The sequence below is a fragment of the Coffea arabica genome, chromosome 7e (genome assembly GCF_036785885.1).
Source record: "Coffea arabica cultivar ET-39 chromosome 7e, Coffea Arabica ET-39 HiFi, whole genome shotgun sequence".
Lineage (NCBI taxonomy): Eukaryota > Viridiplantae > Streptophyta > Magnoliopsida > Gentianales > Rubiaceae > Coffea > Coffea arabica.
The window spans coordinates 37,514,326-37,537,278 of record NC_092323.1 but is presented as its reverse complement, the minus strand read 5'-3'; the positions used below and the strand labels follow the sequence as shown (position 1 = coordinate 37,537,278).

General features: G+C 38.3%; 1 protein-coding gene across 1 annotated transcript; it reads right to left on the bottom strand.

Annotated features, from left to right (window-relative positions):
• Positions 1–17,900: 17,900 nt before the first annotated feature.
• LOC140011350 (uncharacterized) lies at positions 17,901–19,961 on the bottom strand. The gene is made up of 2 exons (XM_072060143.1): positions 19,119–19,961; positions 17,901–17,975 (listed from the first exon to the last, which is right to left on the bottom strand). The coding sequence occupies exons 1-2, from the start codon at positions 19,959–19,961 to the stop codon at positions 17,901–17,903; spliced, it is 918 nt and encodes a 305-aa protein (XP_071916244.1).
• Positions 19,962–22,953: the final 2,992 nt, after the last annotated feature.

Here is a 22,953-nt window from a genome sequence, read left to right as displayed (position 1 = left end):
TTTAATTTTAGCTTTATTTGTTTCAATTTTAGTTTTATTTTACTTTATTTTATTTTGCCTTCATACTAAATTTTAAAAGAAAAAGAAGAAAAAAAGAAAAAGGGAAAAACAATAAAAATGGCAAGTGGGGGGCATGCATTGGGACAAGCGTCCCTTTGTATTTTGGACAACACAACACCTAAGGGATTAGGTGTCTAGACACTTGGTGGCTTAAGGAATTTTTTAGGAAAAGAAAAATCAAAAAAGAAAAGGATTGGGAAATGAATGGCGCGGCTGGAACAAGGAAAAAGGAAAAAGCAAGCTACGGAAGAGCTAAGAAAAACGGAGAGAAAAAATCTAAAAAGGGGGCTGAGGGTTTTTCATCTGGAAGGGAAAAAGGGGGGCATTCAAAAACCCACCAGAAAATTGAACCCAGCATGCAAGAACCTAGTAGAAGCAACAAAAGATGTTTTCCTGTATTTGCAAATCTGTTTGGGAGGAGGGATTTTGAATATTTGATCTCGTGTCATTGCATGATTTTTGTTGGGTTGAGTTTGTGGGATTAGATGACAGGTTTGCAGGTTTCATTTGAGTTAATATTCATGGCTGTTTTCCCGTGTATATGGAAGCCGAAAATTGCCTAAAATGAACCCAAGAATGCATTCGAACTTGCTAGTTTTCTCATCTTAGATTTCCGCCGTTTGCATGTTAATCTTGTGCTTGATAAGGGTGTATGGAATTTGAAGCTCTGTTTCATATTTTCGTAAGCTGCCTGGGTTACTAAATGGTTCGGAGTTGCAGAAATATTGTGGCTGGAAGCTGCAGAAGTATAAGCTTCTCCCACGTAGATTGCATGAAGATTTTCAGAAAAAGTGCATGTTAACCCCCCATGCTTCCCCTTATACTATTGTGACCTATAAAATTGGAAAAGTTAATCAATTGTGTCCTTTAAAATGTTTTTTTCATTCATGTGTCTTCATTGTGATTATTGGACAGAATATACATGAGTTTTAGGATGAATTTGAAGGTTTCAAGAACTTTTTCTAGATTTGTAGTTTTGATTTGATTTTTTTTTTTGTGTGGAATTCTGGAAATTTTATTGTTTAACCGTAGCAGATTGGTCTTCATTTATTTTTGTGAATTTTATCATTTGATTGGTAGGTTTCACCTTAAGCCCTTAATCTTAATTTATTTCCTTTTGGGGATTCTCAATATTTGTAAAAATAATAAATTGATCCCTCGAATTTCTTTAATTCTTTCAAATGGGTCCTTGTATGTTTCAATTTGATGAATATGGGTTGTTTAGTTCATCTGAATGTTTTGAGTGATTCAATTTCATGTTTATCTTTATTTCTTGTGATTATTTGTTTATTAAAGTGATGCCTTGACCTTTTCTTTGTTTTTGGAGGGTAAATAAGTAATTTCTCGTCCAACTAGGTCATCAATTCAAGGGAGGTACACCCTATCCCTTATTTCTTACTTTGTTTGACTCTACGTGCCCTATGTGACTTGACGTGTTTAATTGCATGCCTTTTGAATGTTTTCATTTTATTTATTTATTTATTTATCCACTTTATTTGTTTTAGTTTTGTATATTTATTTTTTAATTTTGATCATTCGAAAGGCACTTGAATGCCAAAGTTGTAATAGTTATGGATTATTTTATTTTATTCTTTTCCCCTTAGATTGTAGTAGGGCCCCCCCAATGTAATAGTTAGGGCTTGTTTGCTTTATTTGCTTGGTATGTTTTGCATGCTTATGTGTTATGTGTTATCCGCTTTCTTAGGGCCTTGCATCTAGATATCATGCTTATGTGTTTTGTGCTATACGTGATTTATGTGTTTACATGCTTTTATTAGGTCTTACATGATTTATTTGATTGTAACTGATGTGTGACGTCACCACACTAGTCCAACGCTAGTTGTGGCCCCCTTTTCCGATTTTTCACTAGTCCAACGCTAGTGAGAATTTGTAGGCATGGGCTAGTCCAATGCTAGACCCTTAGGGACTGTCTACGCGTTAGATCATGATTCTGTGATAAAATCACTTCATCTCATACATATTTTTCACTTTTTAGGCCTTTACCATGTTGCATGACACTTTCCTTATATGTATAGCCCTTATCTCGTATTTCCCCTTATATATATTCCTTGCTCCTTTGTATGAAAACATGACATTAGACTTGCATTCCCATTTAAGAATTAGAACTAGGCTAGTACATTTGCATGATTAGACTAGGGAAATTACCCATTGGATATGAGATATGGACGAGTTTGGCTTTTCTAATCTTAGCGCTCGTATTCCCTCTATTAAAGGGAACATTGAAAGTCACGAGTGTAAGTCCCTGCACCCATTATGATGCATTCCTTTAGGACATACACATTTGTATATTATTATTTTCTTTACTTTTTCTTCCTTTCGAGTCTCATGACTTGCATTATTCGTGACTTCTTCGAAGAGTCTTTATTAGGCATCACAATTAATGTGATTGACACCAATTGAGCTTTGAAGAGAAATTTCGACCCCCCGAAACCCTCCTAGGTCTAGGGTTTGCATTCATATAGTACATCCAAATGTGATAAATTTTTAGGTTAAATTAAGAAAATCTTTGACTAAATCACGCAACTAGCCTTGGTTAGGTTGAAAGGGTGCCTTGGATTTTTATCCTTGCCTTCCCTTTCTTCAAATGTGACTCCCGAATCTTTTTCTCTGATTTTCGTAGACTTGGAGTCGTTTAAAAAGGGTTCTTCTACTTTCTTCTTTGAAAAATTCATTTTTAGGTGACTTGGTACACCTTAACTCTATACCAAGTGGCGACTCCGATTTTTATTTTAAAAACTCTTTTTAAACTATAATTTGGGTCCAAATCGTCGCATTACAAGTCCCATTTAGGCCCATTTTCTTTTTAAATCAAAAATCATTTTTTCAATCAAAAATTGAATTAAAATTCCATTTTTCTAAACTCGTTATTTATTTTTATTTTTTTTAAAAAATGGGGCGCGACAGCTGGCGACTCCACTGGGGACTTAGAGGGTCCGAGCATTCGATTTAGTTAACCTTTTCTTCTTTTAACCTTCTTATATATCACATTTGGAGTATTAGGTTGCATTCTTCTTTTCCATTTTCTTTTTTTCTCTTTTTAGGGTTTTTGCATCTACCACGCGCATAATCACTCTTCGCACACTATGTATGTGATGAATGGATGGTTCATTTATTTGTTTACTTTTATTTCTTTCGCGATTGCATTTTGGGATGGGAGGTAGTTACCCTAGAACCTTCGACCGCATCTGATGGTATAATCCCTCCCCTCAAAAGAAAAGCACTTCATACGTGTATGCATAGTTTTATTTATCCCTTTTTTTCTTTATCGTGGGCGCTATCCCACATCTCCCTGTAGGATTAGGATTGATTTCCTTAGGTAGGCGGATGGTGTGCACTGCACCCATAGCAATGCCTAAGGGATCACTCGACCCACCGACCGAAGGCCCTGGGAGTGATGACCCTTCGCCTTTAGGTCTGAAGGCTTGGGAACCTTGAGACTTATCGAGTCTAGATGCATTAATGAGCCAAACCTCATGCATCCATATTAGAATTGCCTAGGGTAGAGTCGCCTTTATCCTGAATTAAGAACACTAGGCACGAGGGGAGAGATTCCACCTTCTTTCCTTATTTTTCTTTATTATTTTTTATATCAATTAATTGCCTCAACGTGTTATGTGATTATTTGTTGAACTAACATTTTCTTGTTTTCTTGTCTTTTTGTATTAACAAACGAAGGAAATAAGAGATCTGGCATGATCCACTTTTAGAACCTACCCTCTTAGATAGGTTATTGCATGTTTAATGAATTGCATTTATAGATTGAAAATTGAACATCATTCTAGGCCTACCCTAGCATATAAAGGGTTCCTTTAGGTCACGTTTCATTTGTGTATTGCATATTTACTCGCTTTGATAAAATGGCATCACGCATAAACCCTAGAGGGAATGCCATTTAGGGGATCCCACTTCAGGAATAAACCGCCCTGTGTTTCGGATATATAATCCAATGAGACTTGCACGTCTATATTTCTTGTACCATCCAAAGGGATAGTGCACAAGGTAAGGTAGGATCCGATCCCTTCCACAATAACGACACCGAGAATGATGGAACAATTTTGTACATTGGAATATGAGCATCTAACAATCAACTTTTGGCCATTTTAATATAGTTGGTAAAAATCCCTTGCTTAAAGGACATTAACTTGAAGAAATTCGCAAATAATTCCTCATTATTGAGATGGTAAACTTATTGAGGCCAAATCTTGATTGTAGGAGGCTCATAGGATAATGCATCGCAATGCATTTTTGAAACTATCAAAGGGGAGATAATTCCATTGATTTTTTGAATAAACCATCAATTCCATTCAATTCATTTGATCAGATTATTTATCAATTTCATTTTGTCAATTCATTCATTTTAGGACAATTTAGTCAATAAATCATCAATTCTATTCAAACAATTTGACCAATTCATTCATCAATTCCATCCAATCCATTTTATCAATTTGTTCATTTTAGGGCAATCTATTTTGAAAAAATCACCAATTTCATTCAACTGACCAATTTGCCCTTTTAGGATGATCCGGTCAATTTCGAATAAGTTATCAAATTTCATTCAATTCATTTGACCAGTTTATCCTTTTAAGGTAATCTAGTCATTTTTGAATAAATCGTTAATTTTATTCAATCTATTTGACCAATGTATCCATTTTTTTAGGGTGATCCAACAAAGTTCATCAATTTCATCTGATCCATTTGACAACTTGGGGGTTTTGATGTCAAGCGTTGGGATGGCTATTTGTTTTTGAGAAAATCGCTTATCGCCTTCATTCCATTTGGATAGATTGGGGTTTCGATCCATGTAAGAAATTGCAATCTCCCCAATAACAAAATGATTTGTACAAATTCTTGGGCCAACCAAAACCATTCATTCGTTTGGATTTGTCCTCATTTTGTTAAAAGGTCTCCCACTATTCAATTGGCCCAAAATTTTCAAATTGCTTTTCAAATCAAATGTTACTAAATTGATCGGATCCATCAGGTATGGTATAGTGCTTACCTCAGAGGATTACATCATGTTAGGCCTACCCTTGGCACAAAAAGGGTTCCCCCATAGGACATGCATACCGATTTTATAATTTTGCTTACTAACTCTGGGTATTTTTTTCTTTTATTTTTCCCCTCCCTTGCATTTTTAAAAGTGGTTTCAATAAGGTAAAATTATTTTTTCTACATCTGATGATGATTTTGAGTATTACTTGATTTTTGGGCGGACCTTACAATGAAAATATGAAGGATCTATCTGGAAGCGCTAGACTAAAGCATCTAAGAGACTTCATAATTGTTTGTCAAAGAAAAATTCTATTTACTTGATTTGTTAATACATTGTTGTTCCAAAAGAAAATGAGACAAAAGTGTATATATGGAGCTCTTTAGAGATTTTTCAGTAATAAAGTTTTTCATTTAGACAATTGTTGTTTTGTATATATTCATGTATATTTCATTCTTTATTTTGCCCATTGGAGATTTCATGGTGAATTTTAAGAAATAAGACCAAATTGAGATTTTTCAACCTCCTGTCTGAAAATTCACAAGTGTATGTTTTCTAAATTCTCTGCATACACTAGATTGGTGATTCAAACTGTACAATAAGAGTGCTCAAAATTAAAAGAGGTTACTCAAAAGGCCCAATGAGATACCTTTTCTCCTTCACTGTACAATTCCTATTTTGCCCGCCTCTATTTGCCCCTTCCAAAAATCAGTCACATTGATTGATAAATTACAAATTGGGGCAATCTTTGCTTGAAAATGCTCACTGGTCTAACCAGATTCAATCACATCTAAGTGAAAGCAAAAATGTGCATTATTCTTGTTTGTTTTGAAAATTTGTAATGATACTTCGAGCATTCGTTTCTCTACCTATACAGATTTTATCATTTGCTCTCCCATTTGAGCCTTTGAAAGAATAATTTTGTTTCAAATAAGAGACTTAATGATCACTACCCTATATTGGAAGATTTTCAAATATCAAAAAGGGAGTGAATTTTCAATGACCATTTCGTTACTTTGGTTGTCATGAGGTGTAAGAATGATACTTTGACCATCGTTTCTACAACCTAAACACTATTTATCCCTTGCATCCTCATTTGTGCTAAAATGGGTGATTTTTTTCAAAAGCACTTACGATCGCACCCCACGTTGGGGAAGGAGATTGGAGAATTTTTCAAAAGGAGAAAAAGCAAAAATGCTAAAATTAAAAGAAAAGAGGGAATCACAAATTGGAGAAATTTGATTCTACCTGGGCTTCAATTTTGAAAAAAGAGAAGAAAAGAAAAGAAGAAGAAAGAAAGAAGAAAAGGAAGAGTTTTGTCCGGCGGATCACCTATGTTTCACAGATATGGATGAACAAGGGTCTTTCTCAGTCAATTAATTCAGATACAAGCAAGAAATTTTCCATTAATGAAAGTTTCCTTTCAGAGTTAATGTAAGGAACGGAATAAAAGTCAGGCTCTCTTCTTTTCCAATCAAACATTCTATCCCTAGTTATCCCTTTTGAGCCTTCAGAATAAATTATTTCGTTTGACAACTCCTGAGAATCGCAAACCCCACACTGGGGCAAGTTTGAGTTGAAAAGGGGAAAGTCTCAAGAAGCGAAAAGTGATAAAGCAACAAAATCAAAAGAAAAAGAGAAAAGAGAACCTCAGTTCAAAAATAGACTGGGGCAAATTTAGTTTTTAAAGGAAAATGCAAAGAGAGAAATCCAATCAAACTGGGGCAAATTTTCCTCGGTTTCGTTCAAAATTGGAGATAATTTCAAAATGGTGCAATCTCAGGTTATTTCACACCTCTCTCATCAAGAAATTTGCTTTCAAGCCTCAACTTTTCTAAACACCCCACCAGACCCCATTACAAAAGCAAAAATCCTGACTTCTGTTCTTTGCAATAGCCCTGTCAAGAAAATTTCTGATGCTAGAAAATTTTAGCTGTATTTCTGAATTGCTTGGGTATGAGGTTGACACTACTCACCATGTGAAAATCCACCAGGTCGAGAAAAAAGGAGAAAGAAGCAAAAAGCAAAGCAAGAAGAGTAAATGCACAAAAAAAAAAAAATTCGACGCTGAAATCCCTGGTGAATGATGAGAAAAGTGCAAACAAAGTCCGAGATCTTTGAGTACGAAATGAGAGCAGTTTTGAGAAAAATGCGATCTTCGGTGCAATACCCTCGAAAATTTTTTCTTTAACTATCGCTTTCCAACCGCATTACAAGCTCATAAAGTCCATCGTTGACTTATCCCTCATGACAACTCAAAGCAAGGGTTACGCTCCTAAGAAATCTACCTGTCACTCATGATCATAAGATTATGACCTGTTTCCGCATGTTTTGGTATCGTTTCTACCCCTCTGTTGCAAGCTTATATGTTGATTAAGTTTTCTTAAGAAATAAGGATGACAAACTATTTGCTTTCACTAAGATGGGATATCGAATGGGCACAAAAATAAGACAAATTTTGACCTCCCATTTCCTTTAGCCACTTTCAAATCATAAATAACGCCCACTTGATTGGTCCAGAAAGATGAACCAACAAGAAGTGGTGACCCGTTACACTAAGCACCGATGCTAAAAGTGAGGAAGAAATCTTCTTGAATTTGGTGTTACTCTAAGGGATTCATCATGAAATTTCTGCATGAGTTCAAACTCGACGTTTACATTTCTTCACATTGTATATACGATTATTTTCTAAATTTTAGAATGTGCGGTTTCTCTTTTTTCGAATAAATGGGGAATCATCTGAACAAATTTTTACAATCAAAGGAGCTCACACTGGGGCAAATTCTATTTGTGAGATTTCGCGAAATAAGCCCACACTGGGGCAAATTTTTGTAACACATTTGAGAATTTCGTCCAAGAGTCAAGTAAGACATTTTTGAATCAATCATGCGCTCTTCACATGAGTAGTAGGTACATCAATAAAACAAGAAATTTTAATTGCATATTGTACTTTGGTAAGCCCCCTGTGTAGGAATTCATGGCTGAAATCGATGAAGAAACAGCTAGTGATGTGGAAGGCCGATACCGGAAAAAGAGAAGAAAGAAGAAGGAAAAAAGGCCCTACACTGGGGCAAATTATTTTTGAAAAGATTCTCTCGAACAAACAAATCAAAAATCAAAAGGAAAAAGGAAAAAAAGAAAAAAAATCAAAAAAGTCAAAAATCAAAAAATCAAGTTTAATTTCTTGTTTCTTGACAAATCAAATTTAATTTCTTGTGTTTTTTGAAAGATCACGTTGGGCCTGGATTTTGTGCTGCCAACATCACAAAGATCACGTTGGGTTTGGATTTCGTGCCACCAACATCACAACCATCACGTTGGGTTTGAATTTTGTATCACCAACTAAGGCAGGCTCGGGTTTAATCCCATTGACTAATTCATCACACTGGGGCAAATCTTTGGATAATTTTTCAAGCAAGTCTTATACAGTTTCTTCAAACATATCAGCATTTTCAGTTGCACCGCCACTAGCCGTTGGGTCAGTCCCACTAGTGAGCATTTCATTTGCACCGCCACTAGCCGTTGGGTCAGTCCCACTAGTGAGCATTTCATTTGCACCGTCACTAGTCGTTGGGTCAGTCCCACTAGTGAGCATTTCTTTTGCACCGCCACTAGCCGTTGGGTCAGTCCCACTAGTGAGCATTTCTTTTCTACTGCCACTAGCCGTTGGGTTAGTCCCACTAGTGAGCATTTCTTTTGCACTGCCACTAGCCGTTGGGTCAGTCCCACTAGTGAGCACTTCATTTGCATTGCCACTAAACATGGGTTAGTCTCACTGGTGCGCATTTCATTTTTCACCGCCACTGAACATGGGTTAGTCCCACCAGTGAACATTTCATTTTGCACGGCCACTAAACATGGGTTAGTCCCACTAGTGAGTATCTCATTTGCATTGCCGCTAAACATGGGTCAGTCCTACTAGATGCATTTTCATTGCCGCTAAACATGGGTCAGTCCCACTAGCGTGCATTTCATGTTTCATTGCCACTAAACATGGGTTAGGCCCACTAGTGAGCACTTTATTTTTTATTCGGCTCAGTCCCATTTAAATTTCCTGTTCGGGTCAGTCCCGATTTAAATTTTCTGTTCGGGTCAGTCCCGTTTTAAATTTCTCGTTTGGGTCAGTCCCATTTCAAAATTATTTTGTTAAAGGGGTCAGTTATCATTTCAAAAACGGCAGTCGTTCAAGTAGCTGCAGCCAAATAACACAGGTAAGTATTTGGTGTCTACTTCTTTGTCTCAAGTTTTTTCAAAACTCAGACAAAGAGGGGCAAACTGTAGACACCAAAATTTTTATTTTAAACTTTATTTATTTAATTAATTTAATTTTAGCTTTATTTGTTTCAATTTTAGTTTTATTTTACTTTATTTTATTTTGCCTTCATACTAAATTTTAAAAGAAAAAGAAGAAAAAAAGAAAAAGGGAAAAACAATAAAAATGGCAAGTGGGGGGCATGCATTGGGACAAGCGTCCCTTTGTATTTTGGACAACACAACACCTAAGGTATTAGGTGTCTAGACACTTGGTGGCTTAAGGAATTTTTTAGGAAAAGAAAAATCAAAAAAGAAAAGGATTGGGAAATGAATGGCGCGGCTGGAACAAGGAAAAAGGAAAAAGCAAGCTACGGAAGAGCTAAGAAAAACGGAGAGAAAAAATCTAAAAAGGGGGCTGAGGGTTTTTCATCTGGAAGGGAAAAAGAGGGGCATTCAAAAACCCACCAGAAAATTGAACCCAGCATGCAAGAACCTAGTAGAAGCAACAAAAGATGTTTTCCTGTATTTGTAAATCTGTTTGGGAGGAGGGATTTTGAATATTTGATCTCGTGTCATTGCATGATTTTTGTTGGGTTGAGTTTGTGGGATTAGTTGACAGGTTTGCAGGTTTCATTTGAGTTAATATTCATGGCTGTTTTCCCGTGTATATGGAAGCCGAAAATTGCCTAAAATGAACCCAAGAATGCATTCGAACTTGCTAGTTTTCTCATCTTAGATTTCCGCCGTTTGCATGTTAATCTTGTGCTTGATAAGGGTGTATGGAATTTGAAGCTCTGTTTCATATTTTCGTAAGCTGCCTGGGTTACTAAATGGTTCGGAGTTGCAGAAATATTGTGGCTGGAAGCTGCAGAAGTATAAGCTTCTCCCACGTAGATTGCATGAAGATTTTCAGAAAAAGTGCATGTTAACCCCCCATGCTTCCCCTTATACTATTGTGACCTATAAAATTGGAAAAGTTAATCAATTGTGTCCTTTAAAATGTTTTTTTCATTCATGTGTCTTCATTGTGATTATTGGACAGAATATACATGAGTTTTAGGATGAATTTGAAGGTTTCAAGAACTTTTTCTAGATTTGTAGTTTTGATTTGATTTTTTTTTTGTGTGGAATTCTGGAAATTCTATTGTTTAACCGTAGCAGATTGGTCTTCATTTATTTTTGTGAATTTTATCATTTGATTGGTAGGTTTCACCTTAAGCCCTTAATCTTAATTTATTTCCTTTTGGGGATTCTCAATATTGGTAAAAATAATAAATTGATCCCTCGAATTTCTTTAATTCTTTCAAATGGGTCCTTGTATGTTTCAATTTGATGAATATGGGTTGTTTAGTTCATCTGAATGTTTTGAGTGATTCAATTTCATGTTTATCTTTATTTCTTGTGATTATTTGTTTATTAAAGTGATGCCTTGACCTTTTCTTTGTTTTTGGAGGGTAAATAAGTAATTTCTCGTCCAACTAGGTCATCAATTCAAGGGAGGTACACCCTATCCCTTATTTCTTACTTTGTTTGACTCTACGTGCCCTATGTGACTTGACGTGTTTAATTGCATGCCTTTTGAATGTTTTCATTTTATTTATTTATTTATTTATCCACTTTATTTCTTTTAGTTTTGTATATTTATTTTTTAATTTTGATCATTCGAAAGGCACTTGAATGCCAAAGTTGTAATAGTTATGGATTATTTTATTTTATTCTTTTCCCCTTAGATTGTAGTAGGGCCCCCCCAATGTAATAGTTAGGGCTTGTTTGCTTTATTTGCTTGGTATGTTTTGCATGCTTATGTGTTATGTATTATCCGCTTTCTTAGGGCCTTGCATCTAGATATCATGCTTATGTGTTATGTGCTATACGTGATTTATGTGTTTACATGCTTTTATTAGGTCTTACATGATTTATTTGATTGTAACTGATGTGTGACGTCACCACACTAGTCCAACGCTAGTTGTGGCCCCCTTTTCCGATTTTTCACTAGTCCAACGCTAGTGAGAATTTGTAGGCATGGGCTAGTCCAATGCTAGACCCTTAGGGACTGTCTACGCGTTAGATCATGATTGTGTGATAAAATCACTTCATCTCATACATATTTTTCACTTTTTAGGCCTTTACCATGTTGCATGACACTTTCCTTATATGTATAGCCCTTATCTCGTATTTCCCCTTATATATATTCCTTGCTCCTTTGTATGAAAACATGACATTAGACTTGCATTCCCATTTAAGAATTAGAACTAGGCTAGTACATTTGCATGATTAGACTAGGGAAATTACCCATTGGATATGGGATATGGACGAGTTTGGCTTTTCTAGCCTTAGCACGCTCGTATTCCCTCTATTAAAGGGAACATTGAAAGTCACAAGTGTAAGTCCCCGCACCCATTATGATGCATTCCTTTAGGACATACACATTTGTATATTATTATTTTCTTTACTTTTTCTTCCTTTCGAGTCTCATGACTTGCATTATTCGTGACTTCTTCGAAGAGTCTTTATTGGGCATCACAATTAATGTGATTGGCACCAATTGAGTTTTGAAGAGAAATTTCGACCCCCCGAAACCCTACTAAGTCTAGGGTTTGCATTCATATAGTACATCAAAATGTGATAAATTTTAGGTTAAATTAAGAAAATCTTTGACTAAATCACGCAACTAGCCTTGGCTAGGTTGAAAGGGTGCCTTGGATTTTTATCTTTGCCTTCCCTTTCTTCAAATGTGACTCCCGAATCTTTTTCTCTGATTTTCGTAAACTTGGTGTCGTTTAAAAAGGGTTCTTCTACTTTCTTCTTTGAAAAATTCATGTTTAGGTGACTTGGTACACCTTAACTCTATACCAAGTGGCGACTCCGATTTTTATTTTAAAAACTCTTTTTAAACTATAATTTGGGTCCAAATCGTCGCATTACAAGTCCCATTTAGGCCCATTTTCTTTTTAAATCAAAAATCATTTTTTCAATCAAAAATTGAATTAAAATTCCATTTTTCTAAACTCGTTATTTATTTTTATTTTTTTAAAAAAATGGGGCGCGATAGACTTATTGGACCAAAGGTCCATATCCATAATTTGACCCAATTTATTATTCAAGCCCAAAATTTTCTTGAAATTCATAATGTCTCATAAAACTATATATTTAGTGGGTCAAACATATGAACTTTATCGGGTTTAAATATTTTATTTAACTTTATTAGGATTTAGTTAAATTAAAGAAACCCTAATATTCTTAACATAAATATAGGCATATTTATTCTTAAACAAAGAAACAGGTCAAAGAACTCAAGTATTAACTAAATTAATACTATGGACAGAAAATTGAAACTCAGAATGTTTTCCTTGTCAATTTTAATTCTTAAGAACAGAGAAAAAAATGAAAGACCTCCCGAAGCCAGAAACCAATTTAGTTTACAAAGAAAGTTGGCACACTAAAATATCAATGAACCGTGGCTAAAGTTTGATTACCATGGAGCCCACTTGAATATCATATCAATTCATGCGAGCCCACTAACTTCAAGTGTTGACCGAATTCATGAATTATCTGATGTAATTGTACGAAAGCATAAAGATAACAATATGGGTGAAATCGCACTGCGTGCCATTAGAAAAACAATTGTTTATCACAGCAATTCATGCCATCAGCAACCAAGACTTCCAAAAATAAATATCAGATTCGAAATATGAAGCCGTATCATGAAACAATTATTGAACTCGATAAAAAAAAACCACGGAACAAAGATTTTCAGCTATACAGACGAAACCCAAATTAATCATAACTCTTAAAAAAATATGAATTACTGAATTCAAATTATTTCCTAATAATCAACCATAAAGGGCTTTGATACCACTTGTTAGGGTGGTTATCTAAATTTAGCTTTTGGTGAAAATCATCACCTATTAAAACCCAAAATCTATATGGCGATTATTAAGAAATAAATTAACAGTAAAATAGCGGAAGCGTACCTGAATCCATATTGACAAACTTGATACTTGAATCCTTAGAGAATTTGGGGTGGCCTTTCAGATCAACACGTATTCGCCGATCCTTGAAAGAGCCCTTTAGTTTCTCTCTGGTATTTTTCCTGACGATGGGATATCAGGAAAGAACTATTTTGTAGTATTAGGAAATACGACAACTAGAATAATGCGTGTGACCTGGGGACCAAAACCCTATTTATAGGAAACATTTTGTTACCTTTTGGAGCCCTATTTCAGCCTATCATAGAAATAGGAGCTCTCAAGTTTCTACACATTAAAGGCCCACATCCTATTAGATACATTAAATCCAAACTATATTTGATCACTTTAATTGGGTTTAACCTTAATTGACAGTTTGTAATACATAATTACTCATATATAAGTTGTGACAGCCCCACCTTCCCCTAAGGCGGACCAAAGGGGTTAGCGGATTGCCTGTCATCTCTCGCCAGGACTACTAAAACGGTAAAACACAAACTCCAGTCGTTCCGGAATCTATTGGCGCGCTTAACCAAACCAACAATCATGAAACAAAAAACGAAAATCGAAACGGAAAGCAAAATAGTGACTGCCACGTCACAATCCGACAAAGACCCAATCGAATACAAGTAACTTCTTATAATAATTGAAAAGGATATATACAAGCCAAATACAACACATGAACATAAGTACACATTTTTACAAAACCACATTCGTATATTTACACATCAAAAGGCAATATTTGAATCCAAATACAATTAGGGTTTCCAACCATGGAGGAGCTATACAAAATCTCTAAACTAGCTCAACTCATTTTTCAAAAGCAAAAGTCCAAAAGATAGTTCCCTGTAAGGAAAACAAAATTAACGGAGTGAGTTTTCGCCCAATGAGGTACTATCACGTACATATACCAGGATCACATAAACATAAGAATATTCAATCCAAATACGTTCATCAAGTGAGTAAAGTCAACACCACATAACTATAGAGAATAAAAGGATACGGACGGCTCTCAAGAGCCTTTTTCCTCTTTTGTCATACTTGATCTCATCTCATTGACTCTCCGTCAATGTATACAGATAACCATAACCGTAGACTCCTCTTTACTCCGATTTTCCGTCCACCACACATTCCCCTTACCGGGCCCGAACACCAAGCAGTACAGAATTGGTAATACTCGAGTATACCGGAATCAAGGGTCTCATACCCAAAGATTCCCAAATACAGTCCCCATGGCTTGTCAAATGTCCTCGACCAAGTTCTTACCGGCTCGGGTCAATTGACTTCCAATGAGGTAGAGCTCAGAGTTAACAGTAAAGGTCCAAAGTTAACAGTAAAGGTCGTTGGATACACGTCCAAACGACACCAAATCAAGTACAATCAAGAGTATTTCAAATGATATAGTAAACAGTCAAGTAGGCCAGAGAGTACGAGAGTGGTAAAGTACACCCTCGCCTCACCTAGCCTAAACAATAATCATAACTAGTCCAATCACAGAATTCAAGTACAAGAAAGCCACGGAATAACAAACATATGAGTAGTACACTCACCAAGTCAAACAAAGCAATTTCAAAAGTTTTCGCCCGACGTGAGGCTCGGATCACCGGCACGCCCTATAATAATCAAGAAAGTACAATTAAGACTCGAACACGAGTCGAATACCTTTTTAAACAAACTATTAAGGCAAAAACCAAATATAACTTGGAAATGAAAAACATATAACATTTAGGGTTAAAAGTAGAAACAACCCCTAAAACCGTTCATTTCTATCCAAACTCAACCCAACTCACAAGAATCTAATACCCTAGACATTTGGACAGCATTTCCCCTAAAATTTCAGCTTTTCCAACCTACAATCAACCATTCAAATACATCCAAAACAACCACAAGCACCAAACAATTCATAAGCCATTCAATATACTTCATCAGGGTCACAATACCCCTTAATCATAGCCAATTAGAAGCTAACAACCAACCATAGAAAACCCCCAGTTAGGAACCCTAAATCTGAAATTTTCCGCACAAGCGAAAATTTTTCGCAAATAACCGCAATTAATGCACAAGAGAGCTATTTAACACCATTTAGAACCATCAATTCAAGCCCAACCATATCCATGATAGGAAAACAAAAAAATTCTCACAAAAATCAGAAAATTAGCTAACTTCACTCTAATCCATAAAATCTTCCATAAAATCAACTAATTAGCTACCATAAGGCACCAATTGGCCATTATTAGGAACAAAGAGTGAGTTCCAAGCAAAATACCTTAACTCTTCAAGAAAGGTAGTAGCTTAGAGATTTTTCTTCCAAAACAACTCCACCAAGCCTTCAAACTCCCTTAGCAAGTCAATTTTGTGGACTAATTCACGAAATAATCGGTCGATTTTCAAGATTTGTGCAAGAATAGAAGATGAAAGGTTGAAGCTTTCTTTTCTTTTCCCTCTAGAGAGGTTCGGGCAAGGAGAGCATGAAATGAGGATGATTTGGGTCAAAATTAGTCTTTTAGTAAAGTTAAAGAAAGTTAGGCAAAAGTTAGGCAAGTCTACTCCAATAAGAAATGGACACTTGGCACTTTGTTGTTGCTAGAAGTCATTTTCTTGTCTCCTCATGGTTAATCCATCTAGGTAACCTCCAATTATCTCCTAACACCTAGTAATTAAATCCCTTTATGCAAAATTTAACCTAATTGGCCGAATTTCTCTCACTTAATGCACTAGCGGGTCCCACGTCCAATATACACTCCTAATTTCTCATAAACTAACTTATATTAGGAAAATGATTTAAAAACTATATTTACTGATAAAATGTTGAGAAAAGTAATATAATAAAGAAAATAAAAGAAAACGGAGGCACAGGAATAAAATAATGCCAAAATTTTTTTTTCTGGGTTCTCACACCCTCTCCCCCTTAAAGAATTTCGCCCTCGAAATTGCTCACCTGGGTTACTAAACAGCTCAGGGTATTTCTTTTGCATCTCCTCCTCCACCTCCCAAATTGCCTCTTCTATTCCATGATTCCTCCACAAAATCTTTACTAATGGGATTTGTTTATTTCTCAGCTCCTTAATTCTTCGATCGAGTAATTGTACAGGTCTCTCTTCATAGGTGAGTGCTTCATCTATCTCAATCTCCTCAGGTTGCACAATGTGGGTTGGATCAGGATAGTACTTTTTAAGCATCGAGACATGAAAAACGTCATGAATTCGAGATAAAGTTGGTGGCAACTCGAGTCGGTACGCTACTTTCCCAACTCGTTGAAGAATCGTGTAAGGTCTTACGAACCGTGGTTGAAGTTTCTTTCCTCTACCCACAGTGACGCTTCGTAGTGGCGTGATCTTAAGAAAAATACGGTTTCCAACTTCGAATTCCAAATCTTTCCTTCGGTTATCTGCGCAGCTCTTTTGTCAGCTTTGAGCTGTTTGGAGTAGTTGACGGATCAACTTAACCTTTTCTTGTGCATCCTCCATCCAGGGAATGGTTGTTGGATCTAGAACCTTCTTTTCCCCTACTTTATCCCAATAAATGGGTGAACGACACTTCCGTCCGTAGAGAGCTTCATACGGTGCCATTTGAAGGGACGCATGGTAACTGATATTATAGGCGAACTCTACCAAAGTCATATGCTGGCCCCAATTACCCCCAAAGTCTAGAATACAAGTCCGTAACATATCTTCGAGGGTTTGAATTGTCCGCTCTGACTGTCCATCCGTCTGGAGGTGATAAGTGGTACTAAGATTGATTTTGGTCCCTAAGTTCTCCTGAAACTTCTGCCAAAATCTCGATACAAAACGAGGATCTCGGTCCGAAACTATACTCACTGGGACCCCATGTAACCTCACAATTTCATCCATGTACAACCGAGCCAATTTATCCATGGAATACTTCATATTCACAGGTAAGAAATGAGCTGATTTGGTTAACCGATCAACGATCACCCAAACGGCATCATGTCTTTTTTGAGTTTTTGGCAATCCAGAAACAAAGTCCATCGTGATATTTTCCCACTTCCATTCAGGTATCTCAAGAGGTTGTAAAAGTCCAGAGGGTTTTTGGTGTTCGGCCTTGACTTGCTGGCAAATCAGACAGGTTTGGATATATTGAGCAATCTCCCTCTTCATCTTATCCCACCAGTACAACTGTTGCAAGTCTTGATACATCTTATTACTACCAGGATGGATCGTGTATTTCGATCGATGGGCTTCCTCCAAAAGCTCTCTTTTCAGGTTTTCATCATTGGCCACCACTACTCGGTTCCTATACTTTAAAATCCCTTCAGGGCTCAAATTGAAATCAGGTAATGCTCTCTTTACTACCTTTTTCTTCCACTTTTGTACCATCGGATCTTTCTCTTGGCCTTCTTTAATTCGATCGAGAATAGTAGATGTTACCCGGATATTCCCAAAGGTCACCTTTTGACGTTCTAAATTAGGGTTCCATTCACTAACTGCTCCTAACATCTCCCACTCCTTGACCATCAACCCCGCTACTTGAGCCTTTCGACTTAGGACGTCAGCTACTACATTACCCTTACCCGGATGGTAGTTGATCATGCAATCATATTCTTCTAAGAGTTCCATCCACCGGCGTTGCCTCATATTCAACTCCTTTTAGGAAAAGAGGTACTTAAGCCTCTTATAGTCTGAATAAACCTCAAAGGTAACCCCGTATAGATAATGTCTCCACTTTTTCAGAGCAAAGACCACAGCAGCTAGCTCCAAGTCATGGGTAGGATAGTTTTGTTCATGGGTTTTCAGTTTCCTAGAGGCAAAAGCAATCACGTTCTTGTTTTGCACCAACACACATCCCAAGCCTTCCCTCGAAGCATCAGTATAAACAGTGAAACTGTCCTTCCCATTAGGTAAGACCAGAATAGGAGCCATGGTTAACTTTCGCTTCAATTCCTGAAAACTAGTTTCACATCTAGTATCCCACACAAAACGACCATTTTTCTTCGTCAGGTCGGTTAAAGGGCCGGCCAGTTTGGAAAAGTTCTTAATAAAGCGTCTATAGTACCCAACCAACCCTAAGAAACTGCGAATCTCAGTGGGGTTTTCTGGCCTCTTCCATTCAGCCATTGCCTCTACTTTCGCCGGGTCTACCGTGATACCTTCTTTGGAAATTACATGTCCCAAGAAAGAGATTTTCTCCATCCAAAATTCACACTTACTAAATTTGGCATACAGCTGGTGATCTCTTAGGATTTGTAAAACTAACTTCAAATGCTGCTCATGTTCCTCACGAGTCTTGGAATAGGCCAAAATGTCATTAATAAACACTACAACAAATCGGTCCAGGTAGGGTTTGAAAACACGATGCATTAAATCCATAAAAGTGGCAGGGGCATTGGTCAACCCAAAGGGCATGACGGCAAACTCAAAATGCCCATATCTAGAATTGAAGGCAGTTTTGGGTACATCTTCCTTCTTAATTAGCAACTGATAATACACCTGTCGGAGATCTAACTTTGAAAAGACCACTGCACCTTGCAACTGGTCAAACAGTTCATCGATATGGGGTAGTGGGTATTTGTTCTTAATGGTCATATTGTTTAATCCCCGATAGTCGATACACAAATTTAAAGTTCCATCTTTCTTCTTAACAAATAGTACAGGTGCCCCTCAAGGAGATCTACTCTCACGAATAAACCCACGCTCCAACAGGTCTTGCAATTGTAACTTCAACTCCTTGAGCTCAGCAGGTGCCATTCGATAAGGGGTCTTAGAGATAGGTGACGTCCCCGGTAATAGGTCAATCTTAAACTCTATCTCTCTTTCCGGAGGTAAAGTTACTAATTCATCAGGAAATACATCCGGATAGTCACTCACTGCAGACACATCTTCAACCCTCAACTTATCAGTGGGAGTATTTATAGGAAAAGCTAGGAACCCATGTGCCCCTCTATGCAGTAGTTTCCTAACCTGAATACCCGAAATCAATGCAGATGAGGCTAAACTACCCCTTACATCTAGCCTTAAGGTCGCTTCCCCCGGTATACGAAATTCCACTACTTTCCTTTTACAGTCAAGTTGTGCATCGTATTTAACTAACCAGTCTATACCCAATATAACGTCGTACCCCTTAATAGCTAAGCTTATAAGATTCCCCAATAGCTTCCTCTCTCCTACCCAAATTTCACAATTAGCATACATCATACCAGTAATCAAACGTTGATTCCCCGTAGGAGTACTAACTTCTAAGTCATAAGGCAAGTTAACAGGTTTTATATCAATGCCGCACATAAAATCGGGGTTAACAAAGGAATGGGTAGCACCGGGGTCTATCAAAATCCTGGCTAAACGATGGAAAACAGGGATCGTACCTTCTACGACCCTAGAAGAATCAGGGACTTGATGTTGCTCAAAGGAGTATACCCGAGCTGGCACCTTCGGCTTTGTCCCTTCCACCTTGGACTGCCCCGAGTTGGCTTTCGACGATTGGGTGGTTACTCTCGCCTCCCGAGGTAACACCGGGCAGTTGGCTATTTGATGCTCCGCACTCCTACAACGTAAGCATTTTCTTTCTTTCCTCCAACAGTTGTCCTCGGTGTGATTTGGTTTCCCACAAAATCCACAAGGTCCACAAGAAACCGAGGCTGAACTGCCCTGTGAGGCACTTCTCTGTGGGCCCCGTCCATTGTGACCACCCCTCGGCGGAGTCCCTCGTACCATCCCCGGTAGCCTTCCTCCTCCGGCTCCCCTTCCAAACTTGGGAGGGGTACCTTTATCCCCTTGGGTCGAACTACTCGCAGAGAATCCCCGTTTTTTCACCTAAAAATTCCTCACTTGAAGCCTTGCATTTTCAACTCGCAAAGCTTTCTCCACGACGTCACTAAAGGTACTGATCTGGGCTACCGCCAGATCCTTTTGAATTTTCACATTTAGCTCCTGAATAAAACGCCGAACTCTCCTTTGCTCTGTCAAAATGAGTTCAGGGGCGAATTTAGATAATCTCATAAACTGGCTCCCACACTCAGCCACCGATTGAGCCCCCTGACGGAGCCTAATAAATTCGTCGTCCTTCTTTTCCTCGACTAGAGGGGGAAAGTATTTCGCGTTGAAGTCCCTCATGAAATTCACCCAAGTTCTTGGTGTTTGTTCTCGGTCCCACTTCATTCGTATCACGTTCCACCAAGAACGTGCGGGCCCTTCCAATTGGAAGACAGCGAAAGTAACCTGTCTCTCCTCTGAATAGTGTAGGGCGGCAAAAATGTCTATCATTTTATCTAACCACCTTTCAGCCACGTCCGGATCTGGCCCTCCCAGAAATTTCAGTGGAGAGAACTTTTGAAATCTCTCGAGATTCCGATCTTTACCCTCTACTGGATGGCCAGGGTTTCCAGGTTGCTGGACAGGAGGTTGGCCCTGATGTTGCACTACGTGGGCTGACAAGTCAGTTATTTGCTGCATAGTAGCAGCTATTTGGACATTGGGATCAACCCTAGGTTCAGGGTTTGGTTCAGATGTGGTTTCCCTAGTACCCCTTTCCGTCGTGGGTTGCCTAACTCCACGCCCACGGTCTCGTCCACTACGAGTGCCCTCCATTGGTCTAAATCGATCTAAGGTCGAGGCACAAAGATAATATTAAAGGGCATATAAACATAGTCATCTAAGCATGAACAAATAACCAAAAGTAAACACCACATAAGACATGTATACACATAGAGCATTTATACATAGAACACATAACTGTGTCAAACAGTCACACAAGAGCAGCCAAGCAAATATATACAAAAGTAATCCCATGAAGCCAAAAGAGGGTCTTCCAAAATACACTATACAACCTAGGTCCCAAAAGTACAAAACAACTAACCAAAAGCTTTTCCTAGGTATCCCTCACACGGGATCAAAACATGGCCCAACGAACTCTAGCCTAGTTCTCAACTGAGCCAACCGACTCCTCCCCAGAGCTAGAGCTAGGGGCGCCTCCCACGCCTGGAGCTCCGTCACCTAGAACTCCCCCTGGCACATTGGCGCCAATCACTCTCTGGATTAGCGCCTCATACTCGTTAATAATGCCACCAGACCGGTCTCTAACCTCCCGGACCACCCTAGTGAGACGGCCGTTCACCACCTGTAATTGTTCCCTCAGAGCGTTCGTTCGCTCTTGCTCCATAGCCACGTCCCCCTGGAGCTCCCGAATACGATCCGCCTGCATCCTCATAATACCCCTCACACGCTGCAGCTCGGTGTGATCCCGAGCAGCGGCACGCCTGAGTCTCTTCCTCTCATCTAACACGACTACAACCACATGGTCCGCGTAGGAGTAGTGCTGGCAATGACCACAACGCCTAGTCCGACTTGGCCGTGCTCCAGCGCCGAATCGGTCCTCCGGGACTCTCCTCGTAGTCGACGACACGAAAACGTCTCCGAGGCGGCTCACCTCCCCTCCCACTAGCTCCGTCCATGACCTATAAGGATATCCACAATTTGCAACTTAGACAGAGTAATCATACTTAAACATATCCTAACACAATCTCCAAAAGTTCTAAGAATCAAGTTTCGGGTTCGCCCAGGTTATTTCTAACCTAAGCTCTGATACCACTTGTGACAGCCCCACCTTCCCCTAAAGCGGACCAAAGGGGTTAGCGGACTGCCTGCCCAGCTCTCGCCAGGACTACTAAAACGGTAAAACACAAGCTCAAGTCGTTCCGGAATCTATTGGCGCGCTTAACCAAACCAACAATCATGAAACGGAAAACGAAAATCGAAACGGAAAGCAAATAGTGACTGCCACGTCACAATCCGACCAAGACCCAATCGAATACAAGTAATTTCTTATAATCCTTGAAAAGGATATATACAAGCCAAATAAAACACATGAACATAAGTACACACTTTTACAAAACCACATTCGTATATTTACACATCAAAAGGCAATATTTGAATCCAAACACAATTAGGGTTTCCAACCATGGAGGAGCTATACAAAATCTCTAAACTAGCTCAACTTATTCTTCAAAAGCAAAAGTCCAAAAGATAGTTCCCTGTAAGGAAAACAAAATTAACGGAGTGAACTTTCGCCCAATGAGGTACTATCACGTACATATACCAGGATCACATAAACATAAGAATATTCAATTCAAATACGTTCATCAAGTGAGTAAAGTCAACACCACATAACTATAGAGAATAAAAGGATACGGACGGCTCTCAAGAGCCCTTTTCCTCTTTTGCCATACTTGATCTCATCTCATTGACTCTCCGTCAATGTATACAGATAACCATAACCGTAGACTCCTCTTTACTCCGATTTTCCATCCACCACACATTCCCCTTATCGGGCCCGAACACCAAGCAGTACAGAATTGGTAATACTCGAGTATACCGGAATTAAGGGTCTCATACCCAAAGATTCCCAAATACAGTCCTCATGGCTTGTCAAATGTCCTCGACCAAGTTCTTACCGGCTCGAGTCAATTGACTTCCAATGAGGTAGAGCTCAGAGTTAACAGTAAAGGTCGTTGGATACACGTCCAAACGACACCAAATCAAGTACAATCAAGAGTATTTCAAATGATATAGTAAATAGTCAAGTAGGCCAGAAAGTATGAGAATGGTAAAGTACACTCTCGCCTCACCTAGCCTAAACAATAATCACAACTAGTCCAATCACAGAATTCAAGTATAAGAAAGCCACGGAATAACAAACATGTGAGTAGTA